The sequence below is a fragment of the Notolepis coatsorum genome (assembly GCF_963971535.1).
Source record: "Notolepis coatsorum genome assembly, chromosome: 4".
In the NCBI taxonomy this organism is placed as follows: Eukaryota; Metazoa; Chordata; class Actinopteri; order Aulopiformes; family Paralepididae; genus Notolepis; species Notolepis coatsorum.
The window spans coordinates 46,959,263-46,974,577 of record NC_140168.1 but is presented as its reverse complement, the minus strand read 5'-3'; the positions used below and the strand labels follow the sequence as shown (position 1 = coordinate 46,974,577).

At 41.4% G+C, this 15,315-nt stretch overlaps 1 protein-coding gene across 1 annotated transcript in view; it reads left to right on the top strand.

Moving 5' to 3' along the window:
• Positions 1-15,315, top strand: part of iffo1a (intermediate filament family orphan 1a) — a gene marked incomplete at both ends in the record, with an annotated part of 68,363 nt that overhangs the window by 32,866 nt on the left and 20,182 nt on the right. Inside the window, 4 exons of the mRNA XM_084311930.1 lie at positions 1,781-1,921; positions 7,178-7,359; positions 10,901-11,015; positions 14,866-14,961. Coding sequence (XP_084168056.1) covers positions 1,781-1,921; positions 7,178-7,359; positions 10,901-11,015; positions 14,866-14,961 — 534 coding nt within the window. The remainder of the gene's footprint in view (positions 1-1,780; positions 1,922-7,177; positions 7,360-10,900; positions 11,016-14,865; positions 14,962-15,315) is intronic.

Below are 15,315 nucleotides of genomic sequence, written 5' to 3'. Positions count from 1 at the left end.
TCGGGAAAGATAGTTAGCTCAAAGCTATTCCGGCCAGTTTATCAACTTCCTGTCATGTAGAAATATGATTTTATAGTGAAAATCATTACCAAAACGTCCGGAAAAACCTAACGGGAGCATTATAGACGGTCATACAAATGTACAAATGCTATAAGGTGGCAAGAAATGCACTATAAACAATACTTTGCGGCGTCGTTTCTTGCGCTAGCCTCTTGTTAGCCAGCATTAGCCTTAATAGCTTTGAGCTAAGGATCTTTGCCGATGCATAAAGTATTGTTTATAGTGCATTTCTTGCCACCTTATAGCATTTGTACATTTGTATGACCGTCTATAATGCTCCTGTTAGGTTTTTCCGGACGTTTTGGTAATGATTTTCACTATAAAATCATATTTCTAAATGACAGGAAGTTGATAAACTGGCCGGAATAGCTTTGAGCTAACGGATCTTTGCCGATGCATTCCATTCTAAACGTAACGTTAGTTGTTCAAAACATTACCCGTCTATATAATTTGTTCCTCAACGTTATATAGACGGGTCATGTTTTGTAAACTAACGTTATGTTTAGAATGGAATGAATACATGGGTCGGGAAAGATAGTTAGCTCAAAGCTAATCCGGCCTGTTTAACCACTAGCTTCGGTTAGCTAATGCTGGCTGAGCAAGGAAACTAACAGTAAACGTTTTTACATGAAATACAGCCCAAAAACCCTGCTGACAAACGTTTGCTTATTAAATACATTCTATACTATAATAATACAAACGTTTCATTGCCTCTCTGTGACGACAAAGTTGTTTAAATAAGGGGAGAAAAGTAGCTAAAACCAATGTATTTGGATGGGACAGGAAGTGCTATTGGCAACCGGAAGTCAGCCGGAAATGGCTACATTCAGATTGTGCAAGTGGAGAATTAGATGTAATAGTGTGTACACACGCTAGACAAGGACACACAGTGACATACAGTAGATGTGAAGCATCAGCGCAGATTTGAACACGGCTGCCATGCCTGTGAGCTGCCACTAGGGGCAGAATGAGTGACTGTGTGACATTGCTCATCTATGAGGTGCTTGGCATCTAGGGCACCTCAGGTGGAAATGTGACTTTGATAAGACAATTTTGAGAAATGATAATGTTTGGCTCAATAACTAGTCAATACAAAAAAATGCATTTGAGTCCATGGTACACATGGAAATCTTTCAAATATTTATTTATTTTGCCCTATGCAGCCGTGGTATATCCCATTAAATGTTTTATAGCTTGTGAAATTCCTTATACATAAACAGATATGTTGAGATCAGAGGCTCTGTGTAGGATTGTTAGTAACTGTCTAACTGTACATATGGCTGTTTACACTAGTAACTGTTTACCTGCATATATAATTGTCTCCACCTGTGATTGCCTAGTTGCATATATATCTGTTTCCACTGGAGGGCGCTCTAGGCGGAGCCACCCAGGTACTCTACCTTATGGCAACTATAAAAGCAAAGGTATACACCCATTTCGTTCTCTCCCCCAACGTCTCTCAGAGAGAGAAGACTTGTGTTACTGCTGCTTACCATGTGAATAAAGACAAGTCACGCCAGTTCAGGCTCAAGATAGAAACCATGCCTCTTGACCACATTATTGTCGCCCTATAGCTGAGTTCTGTTAACAATATATAGTTTGCTCTTTGCTAATGCTCTCAATGCTGATGCGTGGTGTTTGAACAGCTTCACAATATTAGAATCAGATCGAGATGTATGTCAAATACCTTGAAGTTCTTCTTAATCTCTCTCTCCATCAGAACCTGTCGGAGTTGGACAGTAAGATCCAGGAGAAGGCGATGAAGGTGGACATGGACATCTGTCGACGCATCGACATCACCGCTCGTCTCTGTGACGTGGCCCAACAGAGGAACTGCGAGGACATGATAAACATCTTCCAGGTGTGTGTGTGTGTGTGTGTGTGTGTGTGTGTGTGTGTGTGTGTGTGTGTGTGTGTGTGTGTGTGTGTGTGTGTGTGTGTGTGTGTGTGTGTGTGTGTGTGTGTGTGTGTGTGTGTGTGTGTGTGTGTGTGTGTGTGTGTGTGTGTGTGTGTGTGTGTGTGTGTGTGTGTGTGTGTGTGTGTGTTGAAGAAAGTGTATCATAACTGTTTTAACTCATGACATGATAATCATTCAGTACAACATCACATTAATACAAATACCTTGTTGACTTTGAAACATTTTGACACGATCATTTCATACATTTAAAACATGTCCTTAGTTGTTTGCTGTCTACATATAATGTTATATATATATATGATATGCGTATATGTATATATACATATATATGTGTGTGTGTGTATATATATTTAACCTCTTAACAGTCCTGCAAATTTAGCATAAAATCTATTGCATACTGAAAGTATGAGTGCTATTGCCATAGAGTTACAGAGGTTTGAACACACTGAAATGAAAGTTTATTTTTATTTTATTTTATTTTGCAAAGAGATGCCTGGATATCTCTCTACTCTATAGTTATTAGCTGAAAACACTGCTGGGGCCATAGCCTGAAGTCTTACCTAGAAATGTCCAAATCCGATAATGTTTAATTAAGCATTACATCACGCGCAGGAGTGTGTTATAAGAATTAGAGCATGCCTAGGGGTGGTTGTTAGGCCCGAGGCGCAGCTGAGGTGTAATGTCTTTTATACAATTGCCAAATTCATCCAACCTTATTGCCAACACACAGTAATTGAAGCATAATGGAGATTTATTCACAAAACCATCAGCAGAAAAAGTAGGTCCAAAAAAAAGAAAAGAAGAAGTTGCCTCCATGTGAAGTTGCCTCTGTGTCTAGAAGCAGCTGGGAGGTGCGGTGTTTCAAAGCATGCCATCTAACAAAACCAATTACATAATCCAACATTGTGTAAACAACCAACATATTCCAGTTAACAGTATATTTTTTTTATTATTCGTTACGAATATATCCATACTTCCATTGTACGCGGGACGCGTGAATATTAAAGGCAGCCAACTTGTGTTCAGCTTTTCGTTCAGCGTTTCTCTGATTGGCCACACGGCCACGTGACCGCCCTAGCACACGCCCTTTTCCGCTGAGAGACGCTGGTCGAACCAACGCGCTGCTCGAACCAACGCGCTGCTCGAACCAGTTCAGACAGAGGTGTTTATTTATATTAATAAACATATCTACTAGAAACACTGGTGTTCTGTTGTGTGACTGTACTAAACTCTTCCACCACATGACCGACATTTGACATACAGTACACCTCCTATCTATGTTGGGATTATGTTTGGTCATGACAAAACAATAAAAATCGCTACTGTTAGTAATGCTGCCACCACCCACTTCAATGACAGAGCTCTCATATTTGCGAATGCATAAACTATATCTTAAATTATGGCGATGTGTCTAATATGGCTGTCGCGAAGTCATTGATAAGCGACAGCCATATTAGACACATAGCCATAATTTAAGATATAGTTTATGCATTCGCAAAATATGAGAGCGCTGTCAGCGAAGGGCTTCCTACAACAGAGCACCGCCGCTGCTGCTGCTGAAGCTGGATCAAGCCGTGGGCGGTGCACGGAAGCCGGGGAAAAACCACCGCGTCGCCCCGCTGGCGCTTCACGGCTTCAGCAGCCTCCACGGGCGAAATAACATATAACGTTACAGCGTACAGTTCCACACTGATGTACAGTGAGTGTTTAATATGGCTGTCGCGAAGTCATTGATAAGCGACAGCCATATTAGACACATAGCCATAATTTAAGATATAGTTTAATGCATTCGCAAAATATGAGAGCTCTGTCATTGAAGGGCTTCAACGGAGCGCGGCCGCTGCTGCTGCTGGAGCTGAAGTGACAGTGACGAGTGAATCTGGTAGTTGGTTGTTAAAAACGCGAAACATAATAACGTTACGCTTTCTAGTTCAGCGCATTTCATAACTGTATGGGCTTTGTTTATACTTCAGAGGTGATGTACAGTGACAAGTGAATCTGGTAGTTGGTTGTTAAAAACGCGAAACATAATAATCAGTCAGCAGCGCTCCACTGCTACCGCAGCTGAACACAAGTTGGTTGGTACAGCAGCTTAAGTTGGTTGGTAGTGGTACACAAGTTGGTTGCCCGCGCTGCCGCTAGCTCCTTGGGTTTCATTTGGGACGTGGGAGGGGCTGCCGCTTGCTTGCGCGTGGGGTCGCGGCCAATCAGAGAAAAGCCGAACACAAGTTGGTTGCCTTTAATATTCACGCGTCCGGCGTATCCAGTGAAATCGCTTCATGCGACAGTGTCCTTTGCAGAGGCAGGTTGCTACAAAGCATGGCATCTAACAGTGAAGTTGGCGGTTGTTATTGGATTGATTGATTGATTAATTGAAAATTAATTAAAAAAGTATTACCAGATTGCAGAATGGGTACAATACAGTACAGCTCAATACACACAATTGTTAAGGGGATGTTTACATCAGGGTCCCCCATTTTCAATGCATCATAACATAATATGACATACAGATAGACAGTGCTACATCTATACATAGGTTGCTTCAAAGCATGCCATCTAACAGTGAAGTTAGCGGTTGTTATTGGATTGATTGATTGATTGATTGATTGATTGATTGATTGATTGATTGAAAATTGTATTACTGATAGACAGTGCTACATCTATACATAGGTTGCTTCAAAGCATGCCATCTAACATTGAAGTTAGCGGTTGTTATTGGATTGATTGATTGATTGACAATTTTATTAACAGTGAAATGACAGTGTCCTTTTGAAGGAGAGGAGGTTCTACAACGAATGTATCTACAGCTCAATACACACAATGTTAAGGGGATGCAGACCAGAGAAAGACTTTCGTCTTGTTTACATCAGGGTCCCCCATTTTCAATGCATCATAACATATGACATACAGATAGACAGTGCTACATCTATACATAGGTTGCTTCAAAGCATGCCATCTAACAGTGAAATCACAGTGTCCTTTTGAAGGAGAGGGAGGTTCTACAACGAATGCCATCTAACACCACGATTTATATTTTGTTTCACAATGAGTCATGACCAACCAATTACATAATCCAACATTGTGTAAGCAACTAACACATTCCATGTGACAGAATCGTTTTTGAATGAGTCGTTATGACGATATCAATACATCTGATTCATAAAGATTATTGTCCGCCATCTTGGTTTCATTCCTAAAACCACGAACGGCGGAGTGATTCGGAAACAAAGTAATTCGGTTGTGGGCGGGTTCTGGGATCACGTGGAGTATGTTATGAGAAATAACAACGTCTGAAAGAAGTGTTTCAGCCAATCAGAATCAAGAAATTTGCATGCCATTGTATAAAGATGTTTTACACATCTTTATGTAATGGTATGTTTAGGCTCTTTTACCACTTCTCTGTCTCACAAAACCTCAAGTAAGATCATGATGTCATTATTTTCAGCGTCAGTGGTGATTTGTCCGGTCATTGAGAGGCGAAACCGGAGGTTCAAACCTGACTCTGTCTGACGGCCCGCATTAAGTGTATATATAATATACTACATATAATACCACCTTTACAGTGTATATATACTATGATATAATACCACCTTTACAGTGTATATATACTATATAATACCACCTTTACAGTGTATATATACTACATATAATACCACCTTTACAGTGTATATATACTATATAATACCACCTTTACAGTGTATATATACTACATACAACCTTTACAGTGTATATATACTACATATAATACCACCTTTACAGTGTATATATACTACATATAATACCATCTTTACAGTGTATATATACTACATATAATACCACCTTTACAGTGTATATATACTACATATAATACCACATTTACAGTGTATATATACTACATAATACCACCTTTACAGAGTATATATACTACATATAATACCACATTTACAGTGTATATATACTACATATAATACCACATTTACAGTGTATATATACTACATAATACCACCTTTACAAATATGACTGCTGTTGGTTTTGCCTTTACCCTTTAAAATGTGTAGCTCTTGATGTCACATCAAAATGAATGAGTATGCAACTTTTTCCTTTTTTTATGTATGAATATGAAGTATGAGTATGAAGAGTCAGCAGCTCTCTGGGTCTGCAGCTCCCCTCCCCTCCTCACTCCGTCTAGTAAAGAGCTGGGCTATTGGGTTAAGTGCAGAACATGCTTTAAAAATAGACGACAATGCCTCATTGACCTGACTGTGACCTGATCAAACATGGAACTCAATGTACCTATGTTTATGTTTATGTTTATTAAAGGATCCCCATTAGAGACTCATGAAAGAGCCTCTAGTCTTCCTGGGGTCCTAGACAAAACAAATACAATACAAATGTACAACAAAAAATACGAATAAAAAAATTTAAACAAAACACAAATTAAAAATTAATACAAATATACAAATTCACATTATAAAATCTAACATTCCAGTCAAACAAAAAAAAGATAAAATACACAGATAACAGTTACATACTTGACAAAACACAAATTAAAAATTAATACAAATATACAAATTCACATTTTAAAATCTAACATTCCAGTCAAACAAAAAAATATATAATACACAGATAACAGTTACATACTTGACATGTTTGCAAGATATCTCTTAATATTTGTTTTGAAAGTAATTGTATTACGTATTGTGGATGAGATGTTTTTCGGCAGAGCATTCCAGAGTGCTATTGACCTATATATGCCAGTGAGTTTGAGAAAATTAGATTTTGGTGCTGATTTTGTTCTGATGTTACCAGAAGCGGCCCCTCTAGTGTTGTAACCATGTTCAGAAGTCGTTTCTAACTGATGAGCCAAGCTAGATGGCTTACCAGTGCTAATAATGCCGTAGTAGCATTAGAAGACTCATCGATATTTTATTTTCAGCCATCAGTCATGCCAGATGTTCATGCATAAAACCAATACTTGTCCTGTATGAACAGCCTAGTGCCAGGCGAGCCGCTTTATTCTGAGCAACCTGCAACTTTTTTAAATTCGTTTTTGTAGCTGACGACCAGATAACCAAATAACCTATAGCTCTGAAATAACACCTTGATCTGTATTAACAACACACCTCTCTCTCTCTCTCTCTCTCTCTCTCTCTCTCTCTCTCTCTCTCTCTCTCTCTCTCTCTCTCTCTCTCTCTCTCTCTCTCTCTCTCTCTCTCGCAGGTGGCTACACCCCCATCTACTCTTACCCGCCGACCCAGAAAGCCTAGCGTCCAGCTGGTGAAGGGAGTGGACGGCGACGAGACACTGTCTGAGAGCGAAGGAGGCGGTAGCAAGGATGAAGAGTCCTGTAGCACGTCAGCCAATCAAATTAACGAGGAGATGCAGAGAATGCTGAATCAACTGTAGGTGCATTACAGTTTTTCTCAATTGCTTTGGTGTATTTCTCTGAATTAAAGTTCTCATAACTGTTAGTGCATTTCTCAAAACAATTAGTACAAACTGCAAAACCTAGGTGATAACCTGCAGAAGCGTGTCACTTGCTCAAAATGGATAATTCATTCCTCAAAAGCAAGTATTCATTGTCAATGAAAGTGTCACTGTCATCAAAATGAAAAGTCCTGACACCATTGTTTATGAACAAGATAGTCAAATGGCCTTGCCATGTTTTCGTTATGACAGTTCACTCTGTAAGTGTTTTCCAATGCAAAAAAAGTCAGATCTTGGTGACACTTTCTGAAAATGCTCAAGACAGCACTATACACTATTTGCACAGCCATTTGAAATCTACAGTTACACATTGCTGTATTTAGTGAGGTAAATGAGTACAAGACATGTATGTTTCACATTTTTACTGCATATGCTCTTTGCAATTTTAATTTGTTCACAGCATTGTGCAAAAGAAAAATACAAACTAATTTACAACAAACATAAGAAACATAAGTACCCAAAAAATCCAAGCCTGCTTGCCTCAACGACTACCGCCCTGTAGCTCTCACCTCCATAGCCATGAAGTGCTTTGAGAAGCTAGTAAAGGGCTACATCTGCTCCTCCCTCCCCATCAACATGGACCCCCTGCAATTTGCATACCGCCCCAACAGGTCCACGGAGGACGCCATATCCCATGTGCTGCACACAGCAGCATCACACCTGGACAAGAGGCAGGGGAACTATGTGAGAATGCTATTCATCGACTACAGCTCGGCATTCAATACCATAGTCCCCCCCATACTCATAGCCAAGCTCAGGGACCTGGGCTTGGGCTATGACCTCTGCCAGTGGGTCTTGGACTTCCTGACTGGCAGACCCCAGGTGGTGAGAGCAGGCAACTGCACCTCCTCATCCATCACCCTCAACATAGGGGCCCCCCAGGGCTGTGTTCTGAGTCCCCTCCTCTACTCCCTGTACACACACGACTGTGTGGCTCAGCGGAGTAGCAATACAATCGTCAAATTTGCTGACGACACAGTGGTGGTGGGCCTGATCTCTGCCAACGACGAGAGGGCCTACCTGGAAGAGGTCAAGGTCCTGGCGGGATGGTGCCAGGAAAACAGCCTCTCCCTGAACGTCAGCAAAACAAAGGAGATGATTGTGGACTTCAGGAGGTCGGGGGTCAAGGACTACAGCCCCCTCAGCATCGACGGGGCACCGGTTGAGAGAGTCAACAGCTTCAAGTACCTCGGAGCCTACATATCCGAGGACTTGACATGGACCACACACATTAACAGTGTGGTGAAGAAGGCACGACAACGCCTCTACTTCCTCAGGCGCCTAAGGAAGTTCCAAGTCAGCCAGAAGATCCTTAAGAACTTCTACTCATGTACAATAGAGAGCATCTTGACCGGCAACATCACCTCCTGGTTTGGGAATAGCACTGCAAAAGACCAAAGCAGACTACAAAGAGTGACACGTTCAGCCGAACGCACAATTGGAGGGGGGCTCCCCACCCTCCAGAACATTTACTACAAGCGTTGCAAGGGGAAGGCTAAGAGAATTATTAAGGACTCGAGCCACCCGAACAACTGCCTCTTTGAACTGCTGCCGTCAGGCAAGCGATACAGGAGTCTCAAGGCGAGCACAGAAAGACTCAGAAGTAGCTTCTATCCCCAGGCCATCAGGCTGCTAAACGAACAATGAATGAACACTACACAACAACAACCACCAAACACACATAGCACACACATCCACACGCACACACTCACTTTAAACAAACACACTGTAGCACCCACTACACACACTTTATAGCACACACCCACTTTAAACAAACACACTGTAGCACCCACTCCCCACACTTTATATTTATGGATGAAGGATTGCACTACAACTCGTACACCTTACTGTAAATTGTACCTAAAATTGTACCTCATCCCATTTCTGCTTTGCACTAGATAGTACTGTACATTAGTACACTGCATAGTATTGTGTATTGTATATTATATGGTAACTCAGAACATTGTACATATGTCTATACCGAACAACTGTGACCTCATTTTCTTCTTCTAAATTCATGCTATATTATGTTATTATGTTATTTGATACTATCTTGTCTAGCACAGTCTCTGGAGCGTAACAGTAAGAAGCATTTTGTATGAAAGTATTCTGTACTTCTGTATGACAACTATTAAAGAACTTGAACTTGAACTTGACTTGAACTTGAAACACCCTTTGGCCTTTGGGTAGAGCTGTGCACAACTGTAAACAATATTGCACATATTGGAACTGAATTGGAACATTCAACATACACAGTACTGTAAATCATTCATTCACATCCAGACGTTCCTGTCTGTCTGGCTATTGGATTCAGGAATGGGGAGTAGGGAGGGAGATATTCCACCAGCATCCTTTCATGTGCTGCAAACCACTGTGTGACCAGAATTGCGTGGTGAAAACGCACATTATCCCATACAACAACGTACTTGGTCAGATGGTCGCCATTTAGACCCCTCTCATTCTCAGGGATTATGTCCCTGTAAAGAGTCTAAAAAAGTCAGCAGATGTTGTGTGTTGTATGCACCAATGCGGGGCATATGGGTGAGGACGCCGTTTTCTGAGATGGCTGCACACATTGTAATATTCCCTCCTCGTTGGCCTGGGACATCAGTGGTTGCTCTCTGTCCAATGCGATTCCTTCCACACCTTCTACCTTTTGCCAGATTGAAACCCGCTTCATCAACATATATGAATGTGTGCAGCGATTCCCTGGCATCCAGCTCCATTCAGGGGAAAGATTATAAAGAAATGTATAAAATTTGCTTGACAGATTTTGACAACTAGTTCAACATATTTGTATGTAATGACTCAAGCAATGAAATGAGGACTATTAGTTTTATAGGGAATGACTATTCAGCAGTCATAAGTATAGTTCATTTTGACTGACATGACCTAAGCAAATGATAATGTTATAAAACAGCAGAGAATTGTATGAAAGCAATTGATGCATGTCCAAAAGCATTTGTAATTTGTTCGGAGGAATGAGAAACGGCTACTATGATGTGCACAAATTACAAAATGTTGTGGAGGTTGAACTAACAGTTATGAGAACTTTAATTCTGATCAGAGAAATGCACCAAAGCAATTGAGAAAAACTGTAAGCAGTAACTGTGTGAGTGAGTGTGTGAGACAATGTTTTCTGTACCAATGAAATGTCATCAAATGTGTCAATGGCATGTTGAAACTGTTAATATTTTAATCCTGTGTATGTGTGATATAATAATAATAAACTTTACTTGTATAGCACCTTTCATACAAGAATTGCAGCCCAAAGTGCTTCACAGCAGTGATGTAGACACAAAATACACATTAGCATAGCATTGCGTAATTATAGACAAGCAATCAAATTAAAACCTCCTGGAATATTTGTATATATTTGTCATTAAAATCTATATATGGTCTGTGGATTCAAATATGGTGTGTGTGTGTCTGTGTCTGTGTGTCTGTGTGTTCCAGGCGTGAGTGTGAGTTTGAGGATGACTGCGACAGCCTGACCTGGGAGGAGACTGAGGAGACACTGCTGCTGTGGGAGGATTTTCCTGGTTATTCTCTGGTGGAGACACAGGGAGAGGTAGGACACACACACACAGCAAGAAGGTCCTGGGTTCAAACCCCAGCAGGGGGCCTTTCTGTGTGGAGTTTACATGTTCTCCCTGTGTTTGCGTGGGTTTGCTCCCGGTACTCCGGTTTCCTCCCACACCAGAAAAAGACATGCTACATGTAGGTACAGTATATACTCCTGCCGTCGCCCTTGACCGAGGTACTGGCATTACAACTGGAGCTGGTCCCTGGATGCCGCACTGTGTGGCTGCCCCACTGCTCCTAAAATAGTTAGGATGCGTGCAGAGGACGAATTTCCCTAAGGAGATTAATAAAAGTATACAAAATAAAAATACACACACACACCACACAACTAAAGTGCCTATTGAGCTCTGCTCTCCTAACATGAAAGAAGGAAACGGCTGCATGTACTGCTGCTGTACTGATGGAGGAGGATGGACGCATGGCGGGTGACGGCTGCCTCTGGGACAAAGGGGAACCAGTGTTAGAGAGGTGCTGCTGACCACAGCAAATAGTCAGTGTTAGAGAGGTGCTGCTGACCACAGCAAATAGTCAGTGTTAGAGAGGTGCTGCTGACCACAGCAAATAGTCAGTGTTAGAGAGGTGCTGCTGACCACAGCAAATAGTCAGTGTTAGAGAGGTGCTGCTGACCACAGCAAATAGTCAGTGTTAGAGAGGTGCTGCTGACCACAGCAAATAGTCAGTGTTAGAGAGGTGCTGACCACAGCAAATAGTCAGTGTTAGAGAGGTGCTGCTGACCAAAGCAAATAGTCAGTGTTAGAGAGGTGCTGCTGACCACAGCAAATAGTCAGTGTTAGAGAGGTGCTGCTGACCACAGCAAATAGTCAGTGTTAGAGAGGTGCTGACCACAGCAAATAGTCAGTGTTAGAGAGGTGCTGACCACAGCAAATAGTCAGTGTTAGAAAGGTGCTGACCACAGCGAAATGTCACACACTCTATGCATAAATCATTTACTTAAAGGAGCACACCAACATGTGCTTACTGTCTTCTCTAGAGTCTGACAAGAAGATAAATACCAATTTCCTCTCTGTGCATTCAGTAGAAAACGATCTGGCTGCGAGCTAGCCTAGATTAGCACAAATTAGCTTTCTACTGATAATGGCCCCGGAGGTATAGCAGTCGTCTGGTAATCCGGAGGTTCCTGCTTCGATTCCCGCTCCTCCCAGGCAGCGTGTCGAACTGTCCTTGAGCAAGACACTTAACCCCTAACTGCTCCCGATGAGCAGGTTGGCACCTTGCATGGTTGCCTCTGCCGTCAGTGTGTGAATGTGTGGGGTCAGCCCTATGTTCCCACAGCCCAATGGTCCCACAGCCCTATGTTCCCACATTTCTAAGATTTTTCTCAAAATTAGTGAATGGGTAAAATGTGAGGAACAAATTGTAAAGCGCTTTGGATAAAAGCGCTATATATAAATGCACCGTTTACCATTTCCCATAATGTTTGCGTGTTCCTTTAAGCCAACATTTCAACATGTATAGTCGTCATCAGGGGCACTGGCGGACAGTGGCCACTGCTGGATATAAACCGGCAGGCACTTCTCGCTCAGCGGCACCATGTCTGACCAGCCTCAAACCGCCAACCCTCCTCTCGCTAGAACCACGTGACCCTGAAGGTCAAAGACGCCACGGTCTCATCCATTCCGCCGCCTGAAAAGGAACCAAGGTGGCAAAGTGGGCAGTTGTTTATCTTAGGAGTGAGTTTACACACCAAGGAGCGACTCACCCTCGTGTACAGAGACGTGCAGAGGGGTTGCCTTCTGGCTTTCAACTGCTTTTCTATGATGTTAAATGATTGTATTTTCAAAGGTCATATCCATGAGATATTTGATTGTTTTGAATGAAATCCGCGTAGACACAAACAAAAAGTTCTAGTTTGTGAGACAAGCATGGCATTTTTAAGTCTCGACAGTCGTCGCATTACGGCGCGTGACAGTGAGGACCGCTTTGACCGCTCAATTACGTGCTTATTCCACGAAAACGAACTTTGCTCGAGTCTACATGTATGGTTCTCATTCTGAACAATCAAATATCCTACCGATATGACCCCTGTTATTGTTATTATTTCAGTCCACATATACTTAGTACACAAGTAAAAGAAAAAAAATTTAAAGAAAGAAAAATAAATAGCTACAAGTGGAAAATATCAGGCACGAATGTCCCTCTCTGGCAAAGTCAGCTGTTAATCTGTACAGATCCACCCCATTAGTAATACTAAGAATGATCGAATCTTCCATCTTCTCACACACACACACACACACACACACACACACACACACACATGTAGATCTGTTCCCTGCTGTGTGTCCGTCCTGTCCGTGCATCTGTCCTACTGCCCTGACCTGGTAAAGTCATTTTTAGACGAGGACATCGGAATGACGTAAAAGTCTGCTTCCAAGTTGAATGTAATGACACTACTAATAGTACAAACACAAACACACACACACACACACACACACACACACTCACACACACACAGTAAGGCTTTATTTAACCAACTAAGCCATGGGAGCTAATAGTCTTAGACTAGAGGTAACTCAGAGGTGAGTTACCTTGGAGCGTGGGAACCTATGGAGGTCAATACAGTGTCTGTGTCTGTTCCATAACACAGTTTCCTCTACCATTATATATAGGCTGGCTGGGCCACTCCACCTAGAGTATTTTTTCATTTGTAGCCCATTCATTTAATTTAAAGGTGTTACAGTATACATATTTTTTTATGAAGAGCAATCTTTTTTTTCTTTCTTAAATAATACATCTACAGAGTTTTTAGAAAGGCGCGGAATGAAAGCATTGCCAAAAACATAATTGATTCATGAATTAATTATTTAGGGTCCAAAATGAATGTTGTTGTTTACATGTTGTGTGCATGTATCCCCTCCCTACTTCCCATTTCCTCACAAGGAATGCACCTGATTGGATAAATGACAGGTGCTGTGGTGCGACATCTAGTGGCTGAATGTTATCTATAGCACCTTTAATTTATCTTTATTCATTTTTATGAATGCCTTTATCCCCACAAGAATGGATGCCTCTAGGTATTTGCTAGGAAAAGGCTTTTTTCATACTCTCTTAAAGGGGAACATCCCTCAAATTAGAAAATAATCAAATGTGCTATTTCCAGACAGTTCAATCAATTGTGAACATGAGTTACTCCCTCTCCCAAAAAAACAAATCAGAGAAGTACGAATCAAACTTGTGATCATCAAGTCTGGAGCTGCTCCATTGACAATGAATGGGAGACTGATTTTGTGGATCCACAGTGTTTGTTTTCTTTATTATTAATGAGCTTTATTTCATGTAGTGATCTCAGTTCTGAAACAGAAAATGTACCTCAACTCTGAACATTCCCCCTGGGTGCTCTCGGTGGCACCTATACAATCTTTCCCAATTCATTGACTATGGAGCAGACTTTATACCTGACGACATCAAAAGTTTGAGTTTTAGCACTCTAGTCTTTGGATTTGGGAGAGAGTTGCTAATTTTCACAAATATTTTTGTACATTTATGAATTCTGAAAGATGCATCACCTTAATATTAGTATCAGGGGTGAGGGTTAAGTTAAGGTGGAGATTGGGAGTTAGGGTCTTTTAACCACCCCACCAAGAGTAAGCCTCAATGTGCTATATTCATATTGGCTTCTAAATTAGCAATTATATTTTGTTCTAGTCCCAAAGCACTATAATGTTAAATTGTGTTTGTTATTTTCTAAACATGTTTATTGGGAGTGTCACATGTGTATTATTACACCCCTAATGTTTGTTTTTCTTCTGGTTTTAATTAATAGCTATTATCTCTCTCTCTCTCTCTCTCTCTCTCTCTCTCTCTCTCTCTCTCTCTAGCAACAGGAGGAATCCATTGAGAAAGTGATTAATGACACTGAGTGTCTGTTCAAGACCAGGGAGAAAGAATACCAGGAGACCATCGACCAGATAGAGGTGAGGAGTGTGTGTGTGTGTGTGTGTGTGTGTGTGTGTGTGTGTGTATTCTATGTCTGTCTCTGTCTTACTGTCTCACGGGGCCCAAATATCCCCACAATAACAGGAACCCCCAGACTTTGCGAGGTGTTCGTTAGGGAAAATATCTTTCCATGCTCACATTTAAACACGTCACTCAATCCAGCAGGATAAAGTTAGTGTTACGGGTGAGGGTTAAGGTGGAGATTAGGGGTTAGGTTTTTTTGGGAGCAACAAATTACAAATAACCCAGTAGAATGACCAGAATTCAGCAAATGACAAATATTGACAAAAAGTTACGAGAAAAATATCTGCAGATTATGCTCAGATTAAGCT